The 26,906-nt window shown below is 38.8% G+C and overlaps 1 protein-coding gene across 2 annotated transcripts in view; it reads left to right on the top strand.

Annotated features, from left to right (window-relative positions):
- rubcnl.L (RUN and cysteine rich domain containing beclin 1 interacting protein like L homeolog) overlaps window positions 1-23,741 on the top strand; it is a 41,230-nt gene extending 17,489 nt beyond the window's left edge. For both annotated transcript variants that reach the window (XM_018247339.2, XM_018247338.2), the window contains 11 exons: window positions 971-1,178; window positions 2,745-3,131; window positions 4,115-4,178; window positions 4,278-4,410; window positions 5,102-5,238; window positions 6,807-6,871; window positions 9,597-9,835; window positions 10,806-10,867; window positions 12,247-12,400; window positions 19,884-19,974; window positions 20,555-23,741. In XM_018247339.2, the coding sequence (XP_018102828.1) occupies window positions 971-1,178; window positions 2,745-3,131; window positions 4,115-4,178; window positions 4,278-4,410; window positions 5,102-5,238; window positions 6,807-6,871; window positions 9,597-9,835; window positions 10,806-10,867; window positions 12,247-12,400; window positions 19,884-19,974; window positions 20,555-20,679 (1,665 nt within the window). In that variant the 3' untranslated portion in view covers window positions 20,680-23,741. The remainder of the gene's footprint in view (window positions 1-970; window positions 1,179-2,744; window positions 3,132-4,114; window positions 4,179-4,277; window positions 4,411-5,101; window positions 5,239-6,806; window positions 6,872-9,596; window positions 9,836-10,805; window positions 10,868-12,246; window positions 12,401-19,883; window positions 19,975-20,554) is intronic.
- The last annotated feature ends 3,165 nt before the right edge of the window (window positions 23,742-26,906 follow it).

The following is a 26,906-nucleotide window of genomic DNA, read 5'->3' as shown; positions in this document are numbered from 1 at the left end:
CATAGTGTTTTTACTGCCGAAATTTTGCACTTGTAGTAAATGAGCCGTAACATCATGTAAATGCTTTAATATTTTTTAAAAAGCTGACCCTTTATTAACGTACAACTTCCTGACCATAATGCTGGTTTTAATTTTGCCTAGGATTTATTTCTGCAGTAAATGGGGCAAGTATTAAAGCTTTTGGGACTAATGTGTTGCATCTTCCATATTTTTTAAAAGAAATCTATCAAATTGCCTACAAAAAAAAAAAAACTGGTATAACGGACTCCTCCTTTACTGATACACAGGCCAAATTTGTATTTTTTTTACCATCATAGTGACTGGTAAAGGGGATGGGAGACCGCAACAGTAGGAATACTGAATGTGTGAACACAAGGAAGGGGGTGAGGGAAATCTGAAGTGGAAGGTGATAACGAAAGAGAAAAGAAAAAAAAAAAGGGAAAATAGTAGTAGATGCAGTAGGGGAGAGCACAACAAAGCCGAAGAAGTAAACCTAAAGGTGTGGTATTTGATTATTTTGGCTGTAAAATTTTACGTTGTACCAAAAGGTCAAACTTGGTAATGGAGAGCTAATCTGACTCGTCACAGGATTTTAACCTGAGGCAGGAAGTTGGTTTTATGTGTTTATGCAGAATACAGCAATAGGTTACCTAGAAACCCTATGTTTTAGGTTTGTGTTTAACATAGGTATATTGTTTCTCTTGGATAACTAAAGCTCATTTGTGTCAGCACAATAAACTACAGCAACCACTTAAGTAAACGTAATAAAAGCAAACTTTGCGTGCAGACAGTGTCATACTGCTGTGGAGCCATTTTGAACTTGTAAACAAGCCCAGTTTTGTGCTGAGTGGAGCAATGTTACCGATTCTAAAAACCCGTGCTTTGCGTTTGCCATTTTGAAAATATTGATAGGATTTTATGAATGTTAAACACACTTTACTACCTGTTCCTTTTTTTTTTTCCCCTCAAGGAGAATTCTCATTTCTTGATAGCGGACATATTTATATCGGTTGTTGAGAACTTGAAAAGTGGACTGCAGAGTATGCATTATGAGCAGTTGGCTGCGGATAGAAGAGCCATGTGTTCACACTCGTGTAAAAATCGCACCATGGACCTTGGCACCTCCAGACAGAAAAAGCCTTCAGAATCTGCAGCTTCTGTTGACAGCGGATATGAGGGTAAACTTCTGTTTTGATGAAATGTACATTACGGTTTGTCCTTTAATGGGATGCTTTAGAAACAACATACAATATCCAGTTAAGAGCCATACCTATAACACAGTCTGTCTTTCCCAGCAAGCAGCAGAAACATTACACGTTGCTCCTTAATAAGGCTGCATTATAAACTGGTCCAAAGGTTTAGAGACATGGGGAAATTTCTAATGGATTTCTATGGCTCTCGCATAGAGCTTACACCCTAGAATATCCCGATTTCCCATCCATCTTTAAGGGGAAACGGATTTCCGTTAGTATGCTAAAGTAACTCGACAAAGTTTGCTTATGTTACAGATTACAGAACTCCGCAAATAGACGGCACTTCTGCACAAAATTTATTGTAGCAAAAATGCTGGTAAAGGCCCAATGCGTTTCAGGATTGAATCCCTTAATCATAGGCTATGATTAAGGGATTCAATCCCAAAACGCGTTGGGCCTTTACCAGCAGTTTTTCTACAATAAATTATGTCCAGAAGTGCCGTCTATTTGCTGAGTTTTGTCATTTGGAAACAGTGGGGACACTGAAGACGGAGCACCTGGCCAGGGAGAATAGCGGCTTTTCTATGTTGCAGATTGTTCTATGCCCAGTGCAGGGATGTGATAAATGGGAAACAGTGGGCATAGGGAATGGACAACAATGGGCACATTCTTCCTGAGAGGGCCTAATAGATCTAAAATAGTTTGTCTGTAACAATGATTTTGTTTATGGTTACTCTTGCTGGCTCGGATGGGATGCTTATAAATTTTTCTGTCTACATGTCTGACCTGTCCACATGGTGGTTTGTTTTATAAATCCTTCTTAAGCAATTTTGTGAGTCCATAATTACCGGTAAGAGATTTTACCGGCATTTAACAAACCAATGTACTTGTGGTGCTTTCCCATGGTGTAGTGGAGGTAGGATGCCACACAAGATGATACACTGGCTGAGCAGAGTAACCACAAAACTGCTAAAATAACAACCGGCATGGTAGTTTAAAGGAATGGTCCATCTTTAAGTTAACTTTTAGGATTTTCTAGAATGGACAATTTTAAGCAACTTTTCAATTGGTCTTCGTTATTTTTTTTTATTTTTTTTTAAATTATTTACTGCCTTCTTAAAACTCTCTCCAACTTTCGGATGGGGCTCTGTTAGGCTAAACATTTGTTATTGCTACTTTTTATTACTCTTCTTTCTAGTCAGGCCTACCCTATTCATATTCCAGTCTCTTATTCAAATCAATGCGTGGTTGCTGCGAGAATTTGGATCCGAGCAACTAGATTGCTTAAATTGCAAACTGGAGAGCTGCTGAACAAAAAGCTAAATAACTCAAAAACCACAAATAATAAAAAATGAAAACCAATTGCAAATTGTCTCAGCATATCTCTCTCTACATCATACTAAAGGTTAATTTAAAGGTGAACAACCCTTTAAGGGGATTTTAGTGCTTAATCACATTTGTATATTTTACAAGGACATGATTTTTATGTTGGGGAAAAAATGGGCTTAGTAGGAATGGATATAAATCTTGTGTATTCTGTGTGTTCTTTAGGTTTATTTGCAATGCAGCACAATTTTCCTGCAGAATCCTTTACAGAACACGGCTCTAAGCTGTATTGTGAATGGCCAAGCTTTACAGATGCTGCTTTAGAAGATCTTGAACACCCTGCTGTATGGCACAATTCACCTATGGATTATTATTTAGAACCTGACTCTAAACATCAAGCTTTTTGGAAGAACCCCCCTGTCGACATGAGCACTACACATGAGTCAAAACATACTGCACTGTGGCAAAATTCTCCTTCGAGTGATGTTGTAGAAGAGAATACAAGATATTATGCAGAGTGGCAGAAATCGACAAACAATACTGCAGATGACAATACCAAGTGTTGCCTGGCATGTGAAGGCTGTAACGAGTTTGACGAATTTGTCATTATTGGTAATTAATTATTTATCTTCATGTGTTTTTATGCTGAAAGGGTTAAAATAAACATATGCATGTTTTTGTTTCATGTTACTTATTACATTTAATGACACCTAGCACAGAGAACATACAATTTCAGTATAAATGCACTCATCAGTGCTTGGTATTTTTACTGACTGGCCACAAACTCTTATTTGCTCACATAGTTGCAAGGGGTGTCACAAAGGGAACTCGAATGATATGCTGCTGTCACATGGGCCTGTTCTAATCCGCTGGTAATGGCAAAATTCCAAGAACATTATAACCCCTTGGGCCTTTTTAAAACCAGCTGGTAATGGCAAAATTCCAAGAACATAACCCCTTGGCAGCCAAACTACTAAAATGTGATGCATAATTCATTTATACACCGTATTCATCACAGTCCCCAGTTTAGACAGAATGCACATTCATTTACTACTAGTAAACCAAACCTACTCACTAAACAGATCACACCTTTCCTGCACTGGTAAAACTGGTGTGTTTGCTTCAGCAACACAGCTAAAGTTTATATAAACAAGCTTCTACGTAGTCATGGAGGCAGACATTCAAGTACAGGGTACAGTTATATATATATATATATATATATATATATATATATATATATATATATATATATATATATATATATATATATATATATATATATATATATATATATATATATATATATATATCTCTATATATATATATATATATATATCTATATCATTATATTATCATTATACAGTACATTATATTATCATTACTTTAAAAGACTTTCATTTTCTGGTGGTACTGTTCCTTTAATATGGAAAATGTGGAAGCTCCATAAGGCAAAATACACAGGGAACCATTTAAATTAGGGTACATAATATTTTTTATAGACTAGCTTTCTTACTAGATTTCCCTTATTGTCCATTCAGAGTGAATATGACTATAAAGTTGTACAAACTATAACTCTCCTCTTGTTTATTCTGCAGATATGGTAGATGACAAGAAATACCCCTTGGAAGCTGCTATGGAATCGGGTGACCAAACTGAGCGGTATGCTCACGTCTGTTTACATAAGAATACTGTATATTAATTGTCAACAATGTGACTTATTGCAAATTACTGAACATGCTGTTTTCATTTGTTTCTCAGGGAGATCCCTGCTGCAGGCTCCAACTCTGCAGAGCAAACACTGAAGAAGCTGTTCAGGGGTTTCCGTCATCAGTGGCTTCAATATGAAGCCAAAATTGCACTGGCTGGAACCGTGACCCTAGATACAGAGAATGTAAGTATTGCAAGACTGATATGACATTGTATTATGTTCATCTGGCCCTGATTTATTAATAAAAATTATAGCAAAAAAGTTAATTATTTCTAATACCCCTGGTATTAACCCTGACTGTTTAAATCTTGCTACATCATTATAGAGGAATATACATTTTGTTAGGGGATATATGTTCTCCTCTTTACTAGAGTGTAGTTCAAGGGGAATTTCCACTGCGTTCATGTGCTTTTTAGGCTTTCACCTTTGGCCCAGTAATGTCAAGACTATTTTTTTTTTGTTTTGTTTTCTGAGAATGCCTCAACAGCTCAGAGATAAATTACACCCCCCAAAAAATCTAAAAAATGAATGTTCTATTAATGCATATTTTCTGGTCCCTTGAAGGCATAATAAATTAGGTAATGTTTACTAAGAGTATATTTTGCCTGTAAAGCTTTTAACTTAGCTTTTTGAAGGAACACAACTCTCACACATATAAATGGTAAAACAGGGAAAATGACCCAATAGTCCATTTTTTAGCATTACTGGTGGCACCATAATCTAAAACAGTTCTGACTGTAGTATAGCTGAAGCATTGTGCTGCAGATTGCTTATAGCTGCTAAAGGATGAGTCCTTTATCTGCTGCAAAAAATGATTGTTATAGTGAAACTTAATGTGGCTATTTAATGACTATTTTGTTTATTTTTAATACAGAATAAGGACTTTTTGCCAGAAGAGTTTGAGTCGAGTTTGACATTGGCAGAGGAGATAAAAAAGTCCAGGAAGAGGGAAGCAGAAGAATGGGCCCCACCTCGATTTCAGATAATAAATGCCATTCACCCTTCTCCTAAGTAAGTAAGAGTTGCACAGTTAACTTTTAAAAGCTATATGTCCGTTTGCTCACTGCTGATCATACACATCAGTGCAGGAGTTAGTAGATTTCAATCTTTCGCATGGGAGCACATATAAACTATGATTGCAGATAATATTGGACAGAAGCATAGGATATTGCTCAGAAATAGCAGAGGAGCCACTTTGTTGCAAGTGAATAGGGAGGTACTTGCAACCTATATATATAACTTGTATATATCTTCTTAGTAATGGTTTATCCATGTCCAAAATTAGCAGGTCCCTACACCACAGACTTTCTGCTCAGCAAATCTTAAAATAGACACTAGCAGCTGAGTGTAACTTGACATCATTGCTAAAATGCAAAATACAGACAGAACCAGGTGTAGTTCATGGAATGTAAACGCACCCCTTCAAAAAATGTGGGTGGGGCCTCTCTGCCACCCAATTCTATCCTAACAAACAACAAAACAAAAGTGTGACTTATACATCTATTATATATGTAATGCAAGTTCATTTCTGTGTCATCCTGGGAGAGTCTATGGTTGGGTACCACAGAATCTGCTGAAAACTGCACGAAAATGTAAGAAAGCTGCTGGAGCCACAGGGGAGAGTGGGAGTGCTCAAACCCGCACCTTTGCCTGTTACCCAGCCTAGTTATCTGCGGATTGCCCGCACACCCTGGCAGTCTGTGACTTTTTGCCAAAAAACCGATAACTTTGCTGGTACCCAACCGGGTGCAGTGTATCGATTTCCTTCACCTTTTTTAAATTCAGGACTATGATATCTAGTGATTCTGCAAGTAGCCCTTTAATGGGTGGTTCACCTTTTGAACTAACTTTTATATGGTATGCTTAGAATGACCAATCCTAGGCAACTTTTCAGTTCGTCTTCATTATTTCGAATAGTTTTTTAATTATTTACTGTCTTCTGCTGATCTTTTCCAGCTTTTGCATAGGAGTCACTGACCCCATGTAAAAACAAATGTTCTGTAAAGCTACAAATGTATTGTTATTGCTACTTTTTATTACTCGTCTTACTATTCAGTCCCTCTCCTATTCATATTCCAGTTTTTTTATTCAGATCAGTGCATGGTTGCTAGGCTAATTTGCACCCTAGTAGCCAGTTTGCCAAAATTGCAAACTGGAGAGCTGCAGAATAAAATGCTAAATAACTCAAAAGCCACAAATAATAAAACATGAAGACCAATTGCAAATTGTCTCAGAATATTACGTTCTACATCATTCTAAAAGTTAACTCAAATGTGAACAAACCCTTTAAAATGTGCATACTCTTGAGCAATTTTATCTAGTCCGTTTTCAAAATTCCATACCACTTCTGCCATCAGAGCACGTATGGGCTGTTGCAGCACAAGTCACATGGCTGAGTTAGAAAATGGTATGCCTCATGTCAAATTCAAAAGTGAATATAAAAAAAAATTGCTTGCTTTAGATTTAGGTACAGGATTCTAATGGAGAAGCACATTTAACTTGCATGTTTATGCTACTTTTGTTTTCCCTCTCTTACTGGATGAAAGTATTACAATTTAAATCTTCTGTTTTGATTTCAGGAGAGATGTAATTGTAGCATCCCAAAATTACATGTGCACTGGCTGTGGAACAAAGGTAGAGCCAAGTAAGTATGATTACCCATTATTAGTGCTTGGGTTAAAAAAAGATGTTTGTTCTGGCTGTAGTTTGGGGAGGGTGAGGCTATCTTCATGTCTACTCATTAGGTGGCCATAGACACACAGATACTATCGTACAAAACAAATTTCCATACGATATTCGTGTTTGTATGGTGGGAAATAAGCCATCCAATATTGACAGAAGACTTGGATATCAGTCGGCTCATTAATCGGGCTGGACAGAAAATTTTGATCAGGTGCCTTTGAAGGCACCCAAACATCAGCCATTGTTAGTGCGGAATCATCAGATACAGGTAGAATTCTATTGTTTCTACCTGTATATCTGACGATTCCGCTCTACACATGTTTATTGAAACAAACGATCTTTCTTGGAAAGATCCTTAAGTCTATGGCCACCTTAATGTGTGTTTCCTTCAGAAAGTTGGCCTGACTGGGCGTGGGGTGAATATTGTTTTTATGTGTGGGCATTTGCATGTATGCAGGTCTGTGAGACAGGCTTATTCAGGCCTTTAGCCTCTGGTAAAATACTCCTCATGGATTGGCCAAGTGGGCATCTCATAATCTTGAGTATGCAAATTTTAAATAATAAATGACTATCATTTTGAAAAATTGGTACATTTCCCTTTAAAGAGAAATCCTCTCAAAATATTTAGAGAATTCTAAATATTGGGGGGGGGAAGGGTTAGTTTTTCTTTAATTTTGGATAATTTGATTTCTGATTGCGTGGAGAAATGTCTTTGCTTTCAGTCACATGACCTCCTCTACTTCTTCATGGTTTTAGTAAAACACTGGGCCTGTCGTGCTTTGAGGGATATTCTATCTAAGAATATTTAAAGTCCCAAAACCTCATGACATAGTCCGTAGCTAACCGATCTCCAGGGTGACTTGGTATATCCTCATTTTACCACAGGGTATTTATTTTCTAAGACACGAGTTGAATGACAGTCATGTTATGCAGATGTGACTTGAGATTCACTAATGTTGATGTTAGAAATGTGTCTCTTTATCTGTAGCAGGCAGGCTACAGTTATTGAGAAAAATGCATTTTTCCCTGGGAATCATTAGTCGTGTGCTGTTTGGTGCAATTCCCTGTAAAAAGAAATCCCTTCCCATGCCCTGCTGGCTTACTTCCTGTGTGCTATTATTCTGTTCCCTCCTTCTGATGCCATATACTTGCATAGCAATGTGCTGTCCTATGCACACAGTACTGTCACTTCAAGGAGCCCATTTAATTACTATGTAAATCATTGACCCTTGTGATGGATTAGGAAAACATTGAAGCAGCGTGTATATAATTATAACTGGCCATTAGGGATGCACCAAATCCAGGATTCTGTTCGGGATTCTAACCGAATTCGAATCCTAATTGCATATTTAAATTAGGGGCATGTAGGTAAATCACATGACTTTTTGTCACAAAAGAAGAATTTTTTTTCCCACCCTTTCCTGTCCCTAATTTGCTTATCCAAATTAGGGTTCGGTATTCGGACTAATCTTTCACCTGGGATTCGGCCGAATCCCAAATAGTGGATTCAGTGCATCCCTAATGGCCATAGCGATGTCATCAGCATTCTGCAGAAAATAGAACATTCTAGGGAGCTGTTGCTATTGGAAGTTCCAATTAAAGGAGACATTGTGTAAAAAAACAAGAATGTACCCCTACATTCAACTCTTTGATATAGAAGGAATGCGCTTTTAAAAGTAGTGTTTTATGGTTACTTTACTAGTCCCGCACATATTTTGCAAAAACCCTACTAGTCCCGCCCATCTGTTCTACTTCCTGCCTGCTGAATTGTCTATGCAGGGTAGCCGGCAGCACTCTGCACTGTAATATAAGAACCAATCCCCAGCTAGGCTGACCTGATAGGGAACTGAAGCCTGTCTTTGCTTTTGTGACTGCAGAGCCGTGATTGGCTGTCCCCCTTGGCAGGGACTGCTAGGACACGCCCACCCTTCCTTTGAAACCGGGACCAGAGAACATATATGGGGAGCGCAAATAAAGGGGCTAATTTTGAAGACAACAATAATTTACAGCCAAAAGTAAAACCAGCACCATTATTGTCTACAAAATTACCAAATTACCAAGGTTTAATTTATCATAAATGGCTCCTTTTAGGCAAGCAAGATCATCATCCTCATCATCTATTTAGTGGCAGCAAGTTATGTAGCACTTTACATTGATCTATACCAAACAAGGCTCTCGCAATAATATAAAGGTGTGGTTCACATTTGAGTTAATTTTAGTATGTTCTAGAATGGCCAAGTCAAAGCAACTTTTCAAGTGGTTATTTGCCTTTTTCCCAAATGGGAGTCACTGACCCCATCTAAAAAACAAATGCACTGTAAGGCTATAAAATGTATTGTTATTCCTACTTTTTATGGCTCATATTTCTAGTCAGCCCCTCTCCCATTCATATTCAAGTCTCTTGTTCAAATGAATGCTTGGTTGCTAGGGTAATTTGGACTCTAGAAACCAGCTTGCTGAAATTGCAAACCTGAGAGCTGCTGAATAAAAAGCTAAATAGCTCAAAAAAAAAAACATAATGAAACATAATGAAAATTATCTCAGACTATCACTCTCTACATCATACTAAAAGTTAACTCAAAGGTGAACAACCCCTTTAACAAAAAAGCTTACAGAATAAAAATAGGATCAGAGGACCCCACTGGAAAGAGCTAAGAATCCTAAGGACGACATGTTTGTATTTTCAGGGTACACTAACAGGCTGCGGTATTGTGAGTACCTTGGAAAGTATTTCTGCGACTGCTGTCACAGCAACTCCGTGAGTTGTATACCCGGCCGGATTCTGTTGAAATTCAACTTCGGCAAATACCACGTCAGCAACTTCTCTAAAAATGTTGTGGATAGTATATGGCAGAGCCACAAATTCAACGTCCTTACTGAAAACCCTGAAATCTACAAGAAAGTCAAAGATCTAAGCAGAATTAAAGTAAGTTCTGTGCCTTTTTTTTTTTTTAATTTATTTATTTATTTTTAAATACTTTATGAAGTGTAGGTATTTGCATCTATTCAGTGATCTCTGCTGGAATAAGCAATTGATCTTCTGGGCAGTAACTAGCAACTGTCACGTTACAATGGCCATGGGCTGTTTGCTTTCCACACTGATGTCTCTACTGCTCCTGCAGTTTGCACATAGATGCAGAGTGAACAAGTTCATAATTAAAGGAAAGAGGCTTTTTTTTAATGATTGCTTGTATAACTGAATGAGCTGCACATCTCTAGTTAAAAGGAAAATACTTGATCAGCCTGTATTCTAAAGTAAAACTTACTTAAAGAACTAAAGCCTAACTAAAGAAGTAGGTAGAAATGTTGTACATTATGTTTTGGGCTTCTGGCCTTTAGCAGTAAGGATATGTGCCCCCAAAGATGCCCCAGTAGCTCACCATCTTCTTTTCTGCTGATTCACTGCACATGCTCTGTGCTGCTGTCACTTACTGGGGTTAGGTACCAACTCACAAACGATACAGAATAGAAATGTCATAATATAAGGCTGATTAGTAATTAATACAGATAATTACTACATGGCAGCTCAGAAACCAGTCCAATTAGCATCAGAATTTAATAATCAGCCCTGTAGCATCAGCTTATATTACAGACAAAACTCATTTTCTACTGGATAATTTGCGACGACCCCTAAGCTTAGCTTCTCAACATCTCAGAGCATGTGAGTGTCGCAGACACTTTCCAAGATGGTGACCCCCTGTGACAAGTTTCAAGTTCTGGATCATTGCTGCTATTGAGAAGCCGAAACTTTAGGCTGGTGCAATAAGGTCAATATATAAAATGCGGCATTCTTAGCCATATTAATTTTTAGGGTTTAGTTCTCCTTTAAGTATTCAATCAGACAGGTCTGTGCTCTGCAGAAATTGCATTTTCCTGATGTTTTTCATTTTTCACAGGAACTTCAGGAGAAACTGATTCCTATGAAGAGACTTCTGTGTACTTGTAGACTTGCAAACAGGTAATGCACTGTGTAACAACTTCTGATCTTTGTATGAGTAATATGTGGAACAAATGCATTATTTCGCACTATAGGAATTCAATCAACTGATAATACCAGTTCTACAAGCAGTCCTGCAAGTTGAATTGGAATTTAAGTTAAAGGAGAAGGAAAGTCATCCTGCATTTGGGGGTGCCAAATGTTAGGCACCTCCAGGTGATTGTATTGACTCACCTGAAACCCCGGGCCGGTGCTCCTATCAGCAGAAAACTGCATCGGCCTGGGTTCTTCCTGTTAGCACCACTGAGCAATCCACTTCTGGCTTCTTCTTGTTTCAAATTTGCTGGAGCAAATGCATGCGCAGTTGAACGGAATAGCCGACTTTTTAGTTAAAGTTCAGCTTTTCGTTCTACTGCGCATGTTCAGCCGCGTGAGGAACGATGAAGCAGGAAGAAGATCACTCCATGGTGCTCACTGGTAAAACCCCAGGCCGGTGCAGTTTTCTGCTGATAGGAGCACTGCCCGGGGTTTCAGGTAAGTAAATACAATCACTTGGGGGTGCCTAACATTTGGCGCCCCCAAGTGCAGGATGACTTTCCTTCTCCTTTAAATATGATATAGACTAGGGTATTCTGACAATTTGACGTTATTTTGTTAATTTTTTTTATTTTTTGTAATGCAACTGTATGTCAGAGTTCAAACTGCAGTCTTGTACAGTATGTATGTTAATAGAAAGACAAAAAAAAAGATAAAATCCGTTTTTGCAAACAACTAGCATTTTCTGTTCTAAAGAGGCAAAATAGGAAGGCTAGTATATGCAGCTTTGACATCCTTACCCCTGCCAGTTTCACAACAATTCACACTTCCAGTCATGTGCACTTAAAAATGAACACCTGACTTTAAGGAACATGGTACCATTGGGACAAGATTACACTTTCACCCCTCTGAGAGTTTCAGCCAACACCAACTGTTTAAGTTCAATGATACCATTGTGATTTTTATGTCTGACATTTATGTCTGGGAAATCCCTACCACTCAAACTGTAGAAGCCACTTGAATGAGTGTCGAAAAGTTTTCAGGAAAACTCAGTCCAGCTGCTGTTGACTTGAATCTACTAAATATTGTATGTCATGAGCTGGATGAATGAGAATCTTAATAGAGCTAAAGGAAGGCTAGTCATTTCAGTTAGAAAATAATAAATGAAGACCAGTTGAAAACGTATTTACCTTGGCTCCATCTACTGAATTAGTGCCAATAGATGCTGCATAATGAATTGGATTATTCCAAAAGCCAACAGGGTGCTTGGAATATTCCCAGGTCTAATGCATTTTGCTATCATGTTCTACGATTTGGTGATAATGTAAAGGAAATAAAATGCTTTTCTCATCTGATCCATACAGTGTGCTTAAGGAATTTAAAGACCTCCCCCATCACCTGACTGAAGAGCTCGACCTGTTCACATTAAGTGACTTGTTTAATGTTAAACAGAAGCTGCTTCTTCCTGCCCTTCGGGAGCTTACGGCGTCTGCTGTCGCTCATGTTGCTAATTGTGAGGTATGTGTTATGGAAAACACTTTCCTGTAGGGCAGAGATGTCTTTCCTCTAGATACCAGGGGGTTGTGTGTCGGTGTTAAAGCTCGGCAAACTGAAATGATGTTTGATAGACCTGGACATAAAATAAGCCTTGGGTAATGTAGGAGATTATGTCCCATCCTATTTTGAAATATGTATTACCATAGACTTATGTGACTCTATAGAAAGGCCCTTGAACTCTTCTGTTGTTTGCAGAACTTGCTATTACATGTGATTCATTATCTGGAAACCTGTTATCCAGAAAGCTCAAAATTATTTAAAGTCCATCGACTCCATTTTATTCAAATAATAATTTTTCTCTGTACAGTACGTTGTACTTAATCCAAACTAAGATATGATTAATCCTTATTGGAAGCAAAGCCAGCCTATTGAGTTTATTTAATGTTTACGTGATTTTTAGTAGCGTTACCTTAACCCTTTAAGTGCCACAGAACGTAGAATCTACGTTCTGTGGAAAAGTAACTTGAAATGCCACAGAACGTAGATTCTACGTTCTGCAGCACTTCCGGGTTGTGGAGCGGAGGAGCGGCTGTTAGAGCCGCTCGCTCCGTTCCGCTTCGATCCCCTGCCCCTAGGCAACGAGCAGAGCAGGGGATCGAGTGGCCCCTGGGGCGCGATCGCCCAGGGGCCCAAAAGCAGCAGCAGGCACGTGTTACTTACGTGTCCTGCTGCTGCAGCCTGCACTGCGCCGTTGATCTCCGCCCCCACAGCACAGGAACACGAGGATCGTCGCAGATGTCTTCCTGGGACCCCTCCACATCGTGTGCAACAGTCTTCAGCGACTTTTTCAGGTTAGTGCAACAATTACACACACAAACACACCAACACACACTTATTACAGTAATACACACTTAGATTCACACTTACACACACTTACACATACATTTTTGGGGATTGGGGGGGTCACTTACACTCACTGCACTTACACACATGTGCACACACGCGCACATAACATGTAATTTACCATTTGTACACACGCACACGCACATACATGGCATTGTGCCTTTTTTTTTTTTATTATCGCATCGTCTCTTTTTTTGGCTGAAAAAAATGTTTTATTGCCATTACGAATAGCGTATTCGCTAACCGTACTGTGCAATATCTTTTGTATGTTATTTCGGTGATTATATTGCAATTTTGGGTATTTTGGTGCATTTTTAGCCATTTTATTGAATTTTTAGCCATTTTATTGCATTTTCAGCTCTGCATATGTTGTGTTCACTTGTTTCTAGCCGTATAACCTGTTTGGCCCAGCTAAAATATTCAAACTGTGATTCTGATGGCCGATAACACTATTCTGGAAAAAAAACATTGATTTTTGTGGTTTTATTGGATTTTTTTTCATTTCACTCTTTACTGCCTTATTTTGTTTTGCCTTGTAAATTTTATCTACTATATATCCATTTGGGGGTCTCTGTGCGCCACATAGTTTGGTATATCTATGCATATTGGGCATCAAAGTGTTCCGTAGACCCCTGGCGTTCATATTTAGGATGTTTTATGCTGATACGTTACGAAATGTGGGGCATATAATGGGGTAAAATTCAAGCTTTGTGACGATTTTCAGAAATTTGATAAAAACCGTTATGTTCAGCATTGCTTTGCAGTTTGGCAGTTTGTAGTAGAAACACTTATTTACCCATATTGGATTCGTCAGAATGTGTACTTTCTGAAAATATATGGTTTTCTGGGGTCTCTGTACTGTTAGGGGGGTCTAATGTCGCATAATACACACACCAGGTGCTTATATTGCAGCAGCCAGAGCGTCAGCTGTGAAAATGTATATACACTATTGTCATTTGGTGGTCTCTGTGCGCCACATAGTTTGGTATATCTATGCATATTGAGCATCAAAGTGTTCAGTAGACCCCTGGCGTTCATATTTAGGATGTTTTATGCTGATACGTTACAAAACGTGGAGCATATAATGGGGTAAAATTCAAGCTTTGTGACGATTTTCAGAAATTTGATAAAAACCGTTATGTTCAGCATTGCTTTGCAGTTTGGCAGTTTGTAGTAGAAACACTTATTTACCCATATTGGATTCGTCAGAATGTGTAATTTCTGAAAATATATGGTTTTCTGGGGTCTCTGTACTGTTAGGGGGGTCTAATATCGCATAATACACACACCAGGTGCTTATATTGCAGCAGCCAGCGCGTCAGCCGTGAAAATGTATATACACTATTGTCATTTGGGGGTCTCTGTGCGCCACATAGTTTGGTATATCTATGCATATTGGGCATCAAAGTGTTCAGTAGACCCCTGGCGTTCATATTTAGGATGTTTTATGCTGATACGTTACGAAACGTGGAGCATATAATGGGGTAAAATTCAAGCTTTGTGACGATTTTCAGAAATCTGATAAAAACCGTTATGTTCAGCATTGCTTTGCAGTTTGGCAGTTTGTAGTAGAAACACTTATTTACCCATATTGGATTCGTCAGAATGTGTACTTTCTGAAAATATCTGGTTTTCTGGGGTCTCTGTACTGTTAGGGGGGTCTAATGTCGCATAATACACACACCAGGTGCTTATATTGCAGCAGCCAGCGCGTCAGCCGTGAAAATGTATATACACTATTGTCATTTGGGGGTCTCTGTGCGCCACATAGTTTGGTATATCTATGCATATTGGGCATCAAAGTGTTCAGTAGACCCCTGGCGTTCATATTTAGGATGTTTTATGCTGATACGTTACGAAACGTGGAGCATATAATGGGGTAAAATTCAAGCTTTGTGACGATTTTCAGAAATTTGATAAAAACCGTTATGTTCAGCATTGCTTTGCAGTTTGGCAGTTTGCAGTAGAAACACTTATTTACCCATATTGGATTCGTCAGAATGTGTACTTTCTGAAAATATATGGTTTTCTGGGGTCTCTGTACTGTTAGGGGGGTCTAATGTCGCATAATACACACACCAGGTGCTTATATTGCAGCAGCCAGCACGTCAGCCGTGAAAATGTATATACACTATTGTCATTTGGGGGTCTCTGTGCGCCACATAGTTTGGTATATCTATGCATATTGGGCATCAAAGTGTTCAGTAGACCCCTGGCGTTCATATTTAGGATGTTTTATGCTGATACGTTACGAAACGTGGAGCATATAATGGGGTAAAATTCAAGCTTTGTGATGATTTTCAGAAATTTGATAAAAACCGTTATGTTCAGCATTGCTTTGCAGTTTGGCAGTTTGTAGTAGAAACACTTATTTACCCATATTGGATTCGTCAGAATGTGTACTTTCTGAAAATATATGGTTTTCTGGGGTCTCTGTACTGTTAGGGGGGTCTAATGTCGCATAATACACACACCAGGTGCTTATATTGCAGCAGCCAGCGCGTCAGCCGTGAAAATGTATATACAGTATTGTCATTTGGGGGTCTCTGTGCGCCACATAGTTTGGTATATCTATGCACATTGGGCATCAAACTATTTAGTAGACCCCTATGTTTATATTTAGGATGCTTTATGCTGGTAATGATACATGGACAATACGTTGCTGGAAAGTTGAAGCTTTGAGGCAATTTTCAGATATTTCACCAAAACCGCCAAATTTGGCAAAGCCTTGCGACTCAGTAGTTTGGAGCAGAAAGGCATGGGTACCCATTTTAGATTCTGTAGAATGTGTACTTTCCAAAAATGTATGGGTTTGGGGGGTAAACATATATTTCTGTGTTTTTACCCCACAAAAATGCAGACAATGTGCTGATTTTTCATTAGCTGACGTTACCCACAGGACAATTTGTATGTGCTAACTTCATTTTGGGGCCTCTAAATGCCATATACTTTGGTAAACCTATGCACAGTGGGCACCAAACTGTTTGGAGGACCCCTGGCAATCACAATTTGGGTGCTTTTTTGTGATACGTAATGATACATGGGTGATATGATGCTGGATAGTTGAAGCATTGAGGCAATTTTCAGATATTTCACCAAAACCGACAACTTTGGGAAAGCCTTGCGACTCAGTAGTTTGGAGCAATAAGGCATGGGTACCCATTTTAGATTCTGTAGAATGTGTACTTTCCAAAAATGTATGGGTTTGGGGGGTAAACATATATTTCTGTGTTTTTACCCCACAAAAAATGCAGTTAATGTGTTGATCTTTCATTAGCTGAAGTTACCCACAGGACTATTTGTATGCACTAACTTCATTTTGAGGCCTCTAAATGCCAGATACTTTGGTAAACCTATGAACAATGGCCACCAAACTGTTCGGAGGAACCCTGGCAATCATATTTAGGGTGCTTTTTCTTGGTGCATAACGATACATGGGTGATATGGTGCTGAGAAGTTGAAGCTTTGAGGCAATTTTCAGATATTTCACCAAAACCGACAATTGTGGGAAAGCCTTGCGACTCAGTAGTTTGGAGCAGAAAGGCATGGGTACCCATTTTAGATTCGGTAGAATGTGTACTTTCCAAAACTATATGGGTTTTGGGGGGCAAACATATATTTCTGTGTTTTTACCCCGCAAAAATGCAGTCAATGTGTTGATTTTTCATTAGCTGAAGTTACCCACAGAACTGTTTGTATGCGCTAACTTCATTTTGGGGCCTCTAAATGCCAGATACTTTGGTAAACTTATGAACAATGGCCACCAAAATGTTCAGAGGAACCCTGGCAATCATATTTAGGGTGCTTTTTCTTAGTACGTAATGATACATGGGTGATATGGTGCTGGGAAGTTGAAGCTTTGAGGCAATTTTCAGATATTTCACCAAAACCGACAACTTTGGGAAAGCCTTGCGACTCAGTAGTTTGGAGCAGAAAGGCATGGGGACCCATTTTAGATTCGGTAGAATGTGTACTTTCCAAAAATATATGGGTTTTGGGGGTAAACATATATTTCTGTGTTTTTACCCCACAAAAATGCAGTCAATGTGTTGATTTTTCATTAGCTGAAGTTACCCACGGGACTGTTTGTATGCGCTAACTTCATTTTGGGGCCTCTAAATGCCAGATACTTTGGTAAACCTATGAACAATGGCCACCAAACTGTTTGGAGGAACCCTGGCAATCATATTTAGGGTGCTTTTTCTTGGTGCGTAACGATACATGGGTGATATGGTGCTGAGAAGTTGAAGCTTTGAGGCAATTTTCAGATATTTCACCAAAACCGACAATTGTGGGAAAGCCTTGCGACTCAGTAGTTTGGAGCAGAAAGGCATGGGTACCCATTTTAGATTCGGTAGAATGTGTACTTTCCAAAAATATATGGGCTTTGGGGGTAAACATATATTTCTGTGTTTTTACCCCACAAAAATGCAGTCAATGTGTTGATTTTTCATTAGCTGAAGTTACCCACGGGACTGTTTGTATGCGCTAACTTCATTTTGGGGCCTCTAAATGCCAGATACTTTGGTAAACCTATGAACAATGGCCACCAAACTGTTTGGAGGAACCCTGGCAATCATATTTAGGGTGCTTTTTCTTGGTGCGTAACGATACATGGGTGATATGGTGCTGAGAAGTTGAAGTTTTGAGGCAATTTTCAGATATTTCACCAAAACCGACAATTGTGGGAAAGCCTTGCGAATCAGTAGTTTGGAGCAGAAAGGCATGGGTACCCATTTTAGATTCGGTAGAATGTGTACTTTCCAAAAATATATGGGTTTTGGGGGTAAACATATATTTCTGTGTTTTTACCCCACAAAAATGCAGTCAATGTGTTGATTTTTCATTAGCTGAAGTTACCCACGGGACTGTTTGTATGCGCTAACTTCATTTTGGGGCCTCTAAATGCCAGATACTTTGGTAAACCTATGAACAATGGCCACCAAAATGTTCAGAGGAACCCTGGCAATCATATTTAGGGTGCTTTTTCTTAGTACATAATGATACATGGGTGATATGGTGCTGGGAAGTTGAAGGTTTGAGGCAATTTTCACATATTTCACCAAAACCGACAATTTTGGGAAAGCCTTGCGACTCAGTAGTTTGGAGCAGAAAGGCATGGGTACCCATTTTAGATTCTGTAGAATGTGTACTTTCCAAAAATATATGGGTTTGGGGGGTAAACATATATTTCTGTGTTTTTACCCCACAAAAAATGCAGTCAATGTGTTGATTTCTCAGTAGCTGAAGTAAAGTCCTGATCAATTTGGATGTGCTAACTTCATATTGGTGTCTCTAAATGCCAGATACTTTGGTAAACCTATGCATAATGGGTGTCAAACTGTTCAGTGGACCCCTGGCAATCATATTTCAGGTGCTTTTTCTTGGTACCTAATATAGTTTGGGATATGCGGAGCAGCAAAATAAAACCTTTGCAATGATTTTTCAGAATTTTGAATTTTTTTTTGAAAAACCGCTATGTTCAGACAAGCTTTTATGTTTGGTAGTTGGGATTAGAGAGACATAGTTACCCATTTTGTAATCGGCAGAATGTGTACTTTTCAAAAATGTATGGTTTTCTGGGGTAAACCTACGGTTTCAGGAGTTTTTGCCTTGGAATCTAAAGCATGCCGTTTTCTGCCTTAGTGCTTTCAAAATTCGGCAATATACTGCCGGGAGTTTTTGAGGTACAGAAGTCCTAAATCTCCCTAAAACTATACATATCTGGTATTGGCACGTTCGAGAGACATAAGGCTTTCCAAATCAGTTGGATTTTCATCCGTAAAATGAAATATTTTTCTGGTATAAATTGATATACGATGAAAAATGGTAATTTTTCATTTTTTTTTGGTATTTAGCACTATAAATTTTTTTGCACAGGTGGAAATACATGAAAACTCAGGCAGATTTAGAAAGCTCAGTTTCTACCGAAAAAAACAATGTATAGTTTTCCTAGGTAAACTATAGGTTTCCCCTCAGAAAATGCCCCTAAAGTGAGAGAGCACAAAATGTTTCAAAAACGGCTGGCATTTCGCGTAACCAAAATGTGAAATTCTGTTGGCACTTAAAGGGTTAAGATCTGAATATGCAAATGACAGAAAGAGCCATTATTTGGAAAACCCCAGGTCCCAAGCATTCTGGATAACTAGCCCCGCCCCTGTACAAAGCAATATGTTTGCACACATTATTGTTCCAAATACAGCAGCATTCAAAGGAAAAAATCCCTGGAGATGTCCAAAACCAAGTCTACAACAGGCTGAAAGGAAACAAGTTTAATGGCGTGATTCTACAGTGATGTTTATTCCACAGTCTGTTTGAGTCCTAGTGACATCACAAAGTGATTATTTATAAATAGTGATGCTATTTTTGTATTCTAATTTGTTGAATTCTCCTGCATTTTACTGGCAAGCGAGAAACCATAAACGAGTTATACGTAAATATCACCGATATATGTGCATACATCTCAATCGGAATATATATCAGATCCATATAGGGTATTCTCACTTCAGAATATTCGTCGGATTAAAGAGGAATAGACATATGAAGACTTGCAGTAGATTGAAATGTTAATACTGTAATAACACATTGATTTTATTTGCAGCTGTGCCAAGCCAAGGGTTTTATATGTGAGTTTTGCCATGGCCCCGACGTCCTCTTTCCCTTCCAGATGGAAATGTGTAGAAGATGTGAGGGTAAGTTTCTCTAACACATGCACCTTACCCCCTATATAAAGCCAGTTGTTATGTTTTGGGTAGGGATGCACCGAATCCAGGTTTCGGTTTGGGATTTGCCCAGGATTCAGCCTTTTTCAGCAGGATTCGGATTTAGCCGAACGCCCTATATAAAGCCAGTTGTTATGTTTTAGGTAGGGACGCAGCAAATCCAGGATTCGGTTCGGGATTCGGCTGAATCCTTCTTCCCGGCCGAACCGAATCCTAATTTGCATCACGTGACTTTTTTTGTCACAAAACAAGGACGTTTATCATTTTATGGGGGTGCACCCAATACTGAATGTGATGGATTACCTTTCTACTGGAACGGTATGTTCAAAATGGCATCATGCCACTTGATTAGTCATAGGTTTCCAGAATATGGAATTCTCTTCTCTGGGTTTGTTTTTTTAATATTGTCCTACCAATTATTTTGCACATTTCATTAATGAAATTGTAGATTTTGGATAAAGAGATCTCTCCTCCGATCAACCACCATCCAGCTTGAATCCTAAATATCTGCACCTATTTATTTCCATTGCCTGTTTTCTTTCTTTTCTAGTTTGCAAAACCTGTTATCACAAGAAGTGCTTTAGCACCCGCGATTGCCCAAAGTGCTGCAGAATCGAAAGGAGAAAAGCCCTGAAGAGAAGTCTACAGCAGACTGAAAGGAAACCAGAGCAATGATGCGTTTCCTTTTTTTTTTATACCACAATCTGTATATTATGCACAGCAGTTTATTTAAGAAAGTAACAGAATTTTTTTTGTGTGGAAGTTTGAGGGTTTTATATTTTATTCATATTTTAACAGCCTTTTTAAGTCTCCGACACTGAATATATTTAGGAATAACCGCAAGCCTCTGTCCGAACCTGCCCTGCTTGAGCTGCCTGATTCTATTGGATAATAAACCATTAGGATGAGCACATCTGAGTAGAATGAACTGCTGAAATGATTTCTTTTGATGTTACATGCAGAGTGGGGAACTGGAGATCTCTAAACTTCTGCTTTGCTTCTGAACTGCACTGGTGGTTTACTAAGGGCCTCAATAAACTAGAGATACACTGAATCCACTATTTTGGATTCGCCCGAACCCCCGAATCCTTTGTCAAAGATTTGGTTGAATACCAAAGCCTAATTTGCATATGCAAATTAGGGGTGGGAAGGGGAAACATTTTTTACTTGTTTTGTGAGTCATGAGATTTCCCGCCCGCTCCTAATTTGCATATGCTAATTTGGATTCAGTTTGACCAGGCAGAAGGTTTTGGCGGAAGCCTGCAGAAAAAGGCAGAATCCCAAACCGGTTCCTGGATTTGGTGCATCCCTACAATAAACGTGCAAGTCAGTTGACTGTGGGGCCATTAGGACACCTATTTACGTGGCATATTTTATAATCCAAACTGCTAAACATATTTGGACTCCATTCCCGTGTAAGCTTCCAGGACATTGCTTTAGCTGCCCCACTGCTCTGACCTCATGGGATCTAATCCAGACTATAACATAGGAAGTTATCTCTTCCGAACCCCTCTTGTGTGACACACGGGCCAGACATTATTCTGGCTCAGTCACTTACATGACTATGGGAAGGCAATTTGACTTCCTTGTACTTGATCTGAGTGAATACACATGAAGCAAGTCGAGCATCAGCAGTAATACTTTTAATGGAAGTTTACAGTAGCCCCATGGCAGCATAGGAACGGGTAATGGTTATATCAGTCTAGGCTAACTTTAAAAAAATAATGTTTCTTCTCTTTTGCACAATCATTGTACAGTTTATTTTAAGTAATTAACAGCAGACACTTTTTTTTTATCTTCTGCCGAAACACCATGACACCACCTCCTACTCTTTGCCCCAACTTATTTGCAATAGAAGGGGGGGGGGTTCTCCCAAATATTTTTTATTTTCCATTGGTTATTTCTGCTGATGTGTACAAAACAAATTATTGCGTTTTTTTAAAAAAATGTCATACATTTTGCAACTTTGAATTATTAAAAAAAAAAATAAGAAAAAAATCAATGGCCTTGTGGATCCTGGTTATTAGTCAACATTTATCATATTGAATTCGGTTGCCTTTAAAAAATTAAAGTACAAGCTGTTTTGTATTTGCATATTTTAACTTAGGGAAAAAAAGAATTCTTATATAGATATGGAATCCATTGTGTGGAAACCCTTGCCCAGAAAGCTTTGAGTTATCGGAAGGCCATTTGCAATATGATCCCTTATCCAGAAATCTATCCAAGTCCTTTATGGGATGAGCAAATTGAAGGCAAGTTAACACTGCTCTGGCTTGTCCCCATGGACTGAAATACTGGATCTGTTGTGATATTACCGAATATCTGTTGAGCAGGCACTCAAATTTTAAACCAGGCGGATAAGAACAAGTGAAGACTTTATTCATGTCATGGATAAGCAGCATCAGTGTCTGACTGGCCCGGTGGGACATCAGGAAAAAACCCGGTGGGCCCTCGCCGAGCCAGAGCTCTTCTCCAGATATTTAAAATCGGGAAAAAAAATTCCGGCGCAGAGCCGCATGCGCGCTGAATGGCTCACTCACTGAGCCAACGCATCTTAGAAGGGGGGCCCTGGACAGCAGTCTCGGTGGGCCACGGGCCCCCCAGTCCGACCCTGAGCAGCATTATGCGTTTCGTGCTACAAACACTTAGGGGGTTATTTACTAAACCTCAAATCTAATCTTTATATTAAACTAAGCTTGACCATACTCATTATCTCATTTATCAATCAAATAAAAAAAAATTTGGGTTGGGAAAAGACAAAATCGAGGGAAAACTCGAATCATACAAATTTTTCCTATTTTGCCCGCAAAATTATCAGGTTATTGCCTGAAGCCTAAAAATTTTCAGATTATCGGACGAACCCAGTGGAGATAAAAATTCAAATTGTAAAAGGGACATCTCCCATTGACTTCACTTCTACATGACCTCTGCAGGTTTGAGATAGCGGATTTTCGAATTTAAGGTTTTAGCAGCTTCAGGGTATAATAAATCTCGAAATTAGTCATAGGCTAACTAAACCAATCTCAGTTTGCAATAAGGGAGTGCACCCATCAAGAGGCATTTTTAACATGCAACTTTGTAGCAGCCGAATACCCTTTTTCCCCCACCCCCCCTCACTACCAATAAAGGTTTTAAAATAAAACAATATATTAATTGTAATTCCAGGTACGCAGTCTACCTCATCGCTTGTGGGAGATGTGACAAACAGTCTGTAGGACAGACTAGCAGGACCCTGAAAGAACATGTGCAAGAACTTTATAATATTAAGAATAAATCTGAGACTAATGAGGCCAAACACTTTATGGAGTGTGGTTCAGATGATTTAGTCTTCTTTACTATATGAGATATACAAGGAATCTTTCCTGACCAGAGAGGTGGTGATTTCATGAAAAAATTGTTACACAAAATGGATTTTTGTTTTGGGCACTAGATCTCCTCTAGGGTTAAATAATGAGTATGATCACACCCCATGCCATGCGTATTTGTTTGAAGGAGTACTTCATGCTCTCTTATTGCAGGGATTACTTTTAATAGTTGCTTTGTGTCTCTTGCATCAAAGCTCTCGATTGAAACGAAATGTCGTCAGGTCATTAGGCTCGAAATGCAGAATATCTCTACCAACTTTTTTTTCCTGATTATTCACAGCACATGCGTTACCTGAGCTTAGGAACCAACTCACCATATACTGTGTACATACAATTTACAATTCATAATAAAAGGCTGATTTTCATGACATATGCAACCTCGACTTATCTTAATATTTTGATGATTTCGCACAACATCTAAACTTTTCTTCTCAAAAGCAACACTGAGCTACTCATCTGGAGACCCTTGAATGCATGAACCGCTGGGCAGCAGCCTTATAAAGTTCACAATATAGAATGCAGCATATATACTTTCTTAAAGGGGACCTGTCACCCTAAGAAATAATTTCAAATTATTTTCTATCATGTTAGTTGAGCAAAATAAACTTAACTTACACTGTATTTATTCTTTAAGTTTTGTTTCCTTCTGTTTTGGAATTATACAATCACAGCAAGCAGGCAGCTGCAATTTTGTGGACAAGGTTATTAAGGGAAATTGTGTGTCACCCCAAAATCTTGTGTATGAACCAGAATGAGGGACCTAATGTCCATGTGCAGTGCCCTACACAATTATAGAGCCTGAGGAGGGAAGGGGGAATGTGGGGAGAGCTGTGACATGTAGGAAGTGCTGAATGGAAAGTGAAAGTAACTGACTGCCCCTCCTCTATGCCAAGGGCAGGGCAGGTAATATTTGATTGATAGTTTAGATATTTAAACACCTTTACAACAGGTATAGATGTTTTAATTGAAAAATCTTATGGGGTTCCATATTTAATTTGGAAAGGACTTTCATTGTGCAGTTTTTATGTGTAGGTGACAGGTCCACTTTAAGGCCCCCTTACAGGGGCTTATAAAAGCTGCCGAGTAGACCGCTTATTGGCCCATGTGGGGTAAAAAAATCCCGTTGGAATCGGCGCCTGCATTTTTTCATTGATGTGGTCCCTTGATCCGACTGCCCATTTGGCCTCCATTCTGATCCAATCGTGAGCCCTAGGGATCAGCCCGATATCACCCACTTTAATGTCTGCTCGTTTGGTGACATCGCCAAACGAGCAGATCTCTCTGCGTATGGCCACCTTGGCTTTGGTTTTCCTTTTTAAGCATCAATTATTATGTCACTCCAGAAAAGTGTTTGGAATCTGGGTAAATATATTCAGTATAATAACGAATATGGCTCAGCTCATACTGTAAACATGGGACGCTAATTATAATCGATCCCTAACTCCGGTATGTTAAGCCCTGAGCTCAATGTTTATAGCGATAGCCTCTTTATTAATTTAAACTGCCCACCCTATGGACTCTGACCTGGGTGTATAAACCATAGATCCCACGCTCACGAAAACTCAGCAATGCATAAAACCTTTAGAAGAAAGCGCACTCACCAAGAAAGTCGAGTGGCCCAGGTGCATCACCCCAAACCCGTAACTGGAGGTGAAGTGCATTGATGAAAGATTGGCAAGCACCCCTTTTGCCACTCGTTGAGATAAAAACGACTTTATTTCATCAGTTTAAAAACCTCCACATCCTGACGCATTTCGTATGCAAAGATATATATAGTCATGAGCATAAATCACACGAGTATGAAACGGCTTTTTAAATCTCAATATAAGAAATGACCTCATACATTTATCTGGAAACAATTATTAAAAAATTGATGTACCCATACAATTTTTTTAAACCTACGTGAAACAGTCTATACCTTCTCAGAATCTATTCCTTTTATATTCCTTACAGCGAAAGCTTTTATCTGATATCTGCTTTTCTTCTATGGTTTAGGAAATTAACTATTACATTTTATCTCGTAGAATACAAAGTAGCTTACAGGGATACTGTCATTGGGTAAAAAAAAATTTTTTCAAAAACCCATCGGTTATTGGTGCTGCTAAAGGCAGAATTTTGCACTGAAGTCCGTTTCTCAAAAGAGCAAACAGATTATTTTATATTTAATTTTTAAATCTGACATGGGGCTAGACATATTGTCAGTTTCCCAGCTGCCCCAACATGTGACAAAATGACATCCGTGTTGCAAAACTTATTGCAATTTGTCATCACCATATAAAATGGGGAGGTATTAATTCATTATCCACCTATGCTTCTGATACTGCCTACTATAAGCTAAACATTGACATTTTTCCTTGCGAGTCTCTTTTACTCCAATTCTTGCCCCTTAGTAAATCTGGTCTATCTTCCCAAAACGCTTTAATAAAAGCCGCTTCCAACAAGTCAAATGGATAATCTCGAACAAAAAAAACTAACTTCAATATATATTCCATTATCTTTACTGCAGTTCCGCAGAAGCTGCTGAAATCGGCCAATCAGTACGGCCCTAAACACATGCTGTGGATGCCACGAATCTGCCCTAATTAGTGAATTCCCTGCAGATTCTTTTTGAGAACAGCGCTGATTACTTTATTATCAGAATGTGATCATTCCAAATCCAAGCAAATGTATGTTTAACATGTGAAAACCAAACTAATCATTATTGTTCAGGTTTAGGCACTCTTTATTGTATTTAGGCTTTGTTTCCTGTAGGTTTAAACATTTTTATGGGTATGCTAAAGGGTTAATAATTGTTTCCAGATAAATTAATGAAGTCATTTCCTGTAGTGAAGTTTAAAAAGCAGTTTGATTTATGCCTATTACTAGGTATCTTTGTGTACGAAATGCGTCAGAATGTGGTTATTTTTAAATTGATGAAATAAAAAATTTTTTTTTATCTCAACAAGTGGCAAAAGGAGTGCTTGCCAATTCTGCTTCACTTAATATATTCAATGGATCATATATAATTTGTCAGAAGCTTCAGCCTCAGCACAGAGTCATAGGGGTATATTTATCAAAGAGTGAAGTTCTGCCACTAGAGTGAAATTCCACCACTCTCCATTCATTTCTATGGGATTTTTATAGGCGTCTTTATCAAAGGGTGAACTTTCACTTTCACCCTTTGATAAATACGCCTTTCAAAATCCCATAGAAATGAATTGAGAGCTGCGGAATTTCACTCTAGTGGCGGAACTTCACTCTTTGATAAATTTACCCCATAGGCTTCCCTAATAGTGATCATAAGATGAACCTAACATCTGCCAACCCAACACACTATAATTACTTCTATACCTGCATCTGTCTCAGCCACTTCTGATGTTACTGACAAGAGCAGGGAGAGGCTGTTGCAAGTATATAAATTCAATGTGGAAGGGGTCTTAGACCAGGGCAGTTTGTCAGAGACAGCTGGTTAAGGGAAGCAGTGTGGAGGATCTTGACCCACTACCAACCCAGAAAGTAAAGAGTCAACTAGAAGCTTGCTGACCCATGCACCATGGC

This window comes from Xenopus laevis, chromosome 2L, assembly GCF_017654675.1.
Source record: "Xenopus laevis strain J_2021 chromosome 2L, Xenopus_laevis_v10.1, whole genome shotgun sequence".
Taxonomy (NCBI): domain Eukaryota; kingdom Metazoa; phylum Chordata; class Amphibia; order Anura; family Pipidae; genus Xenopus; species Xenopus laevis.
The sequence above is the reverse complement of the archived record's forward strand: the minus strand, read 5'-3'. Positions and strand labels throughout refer to the sequence as shown.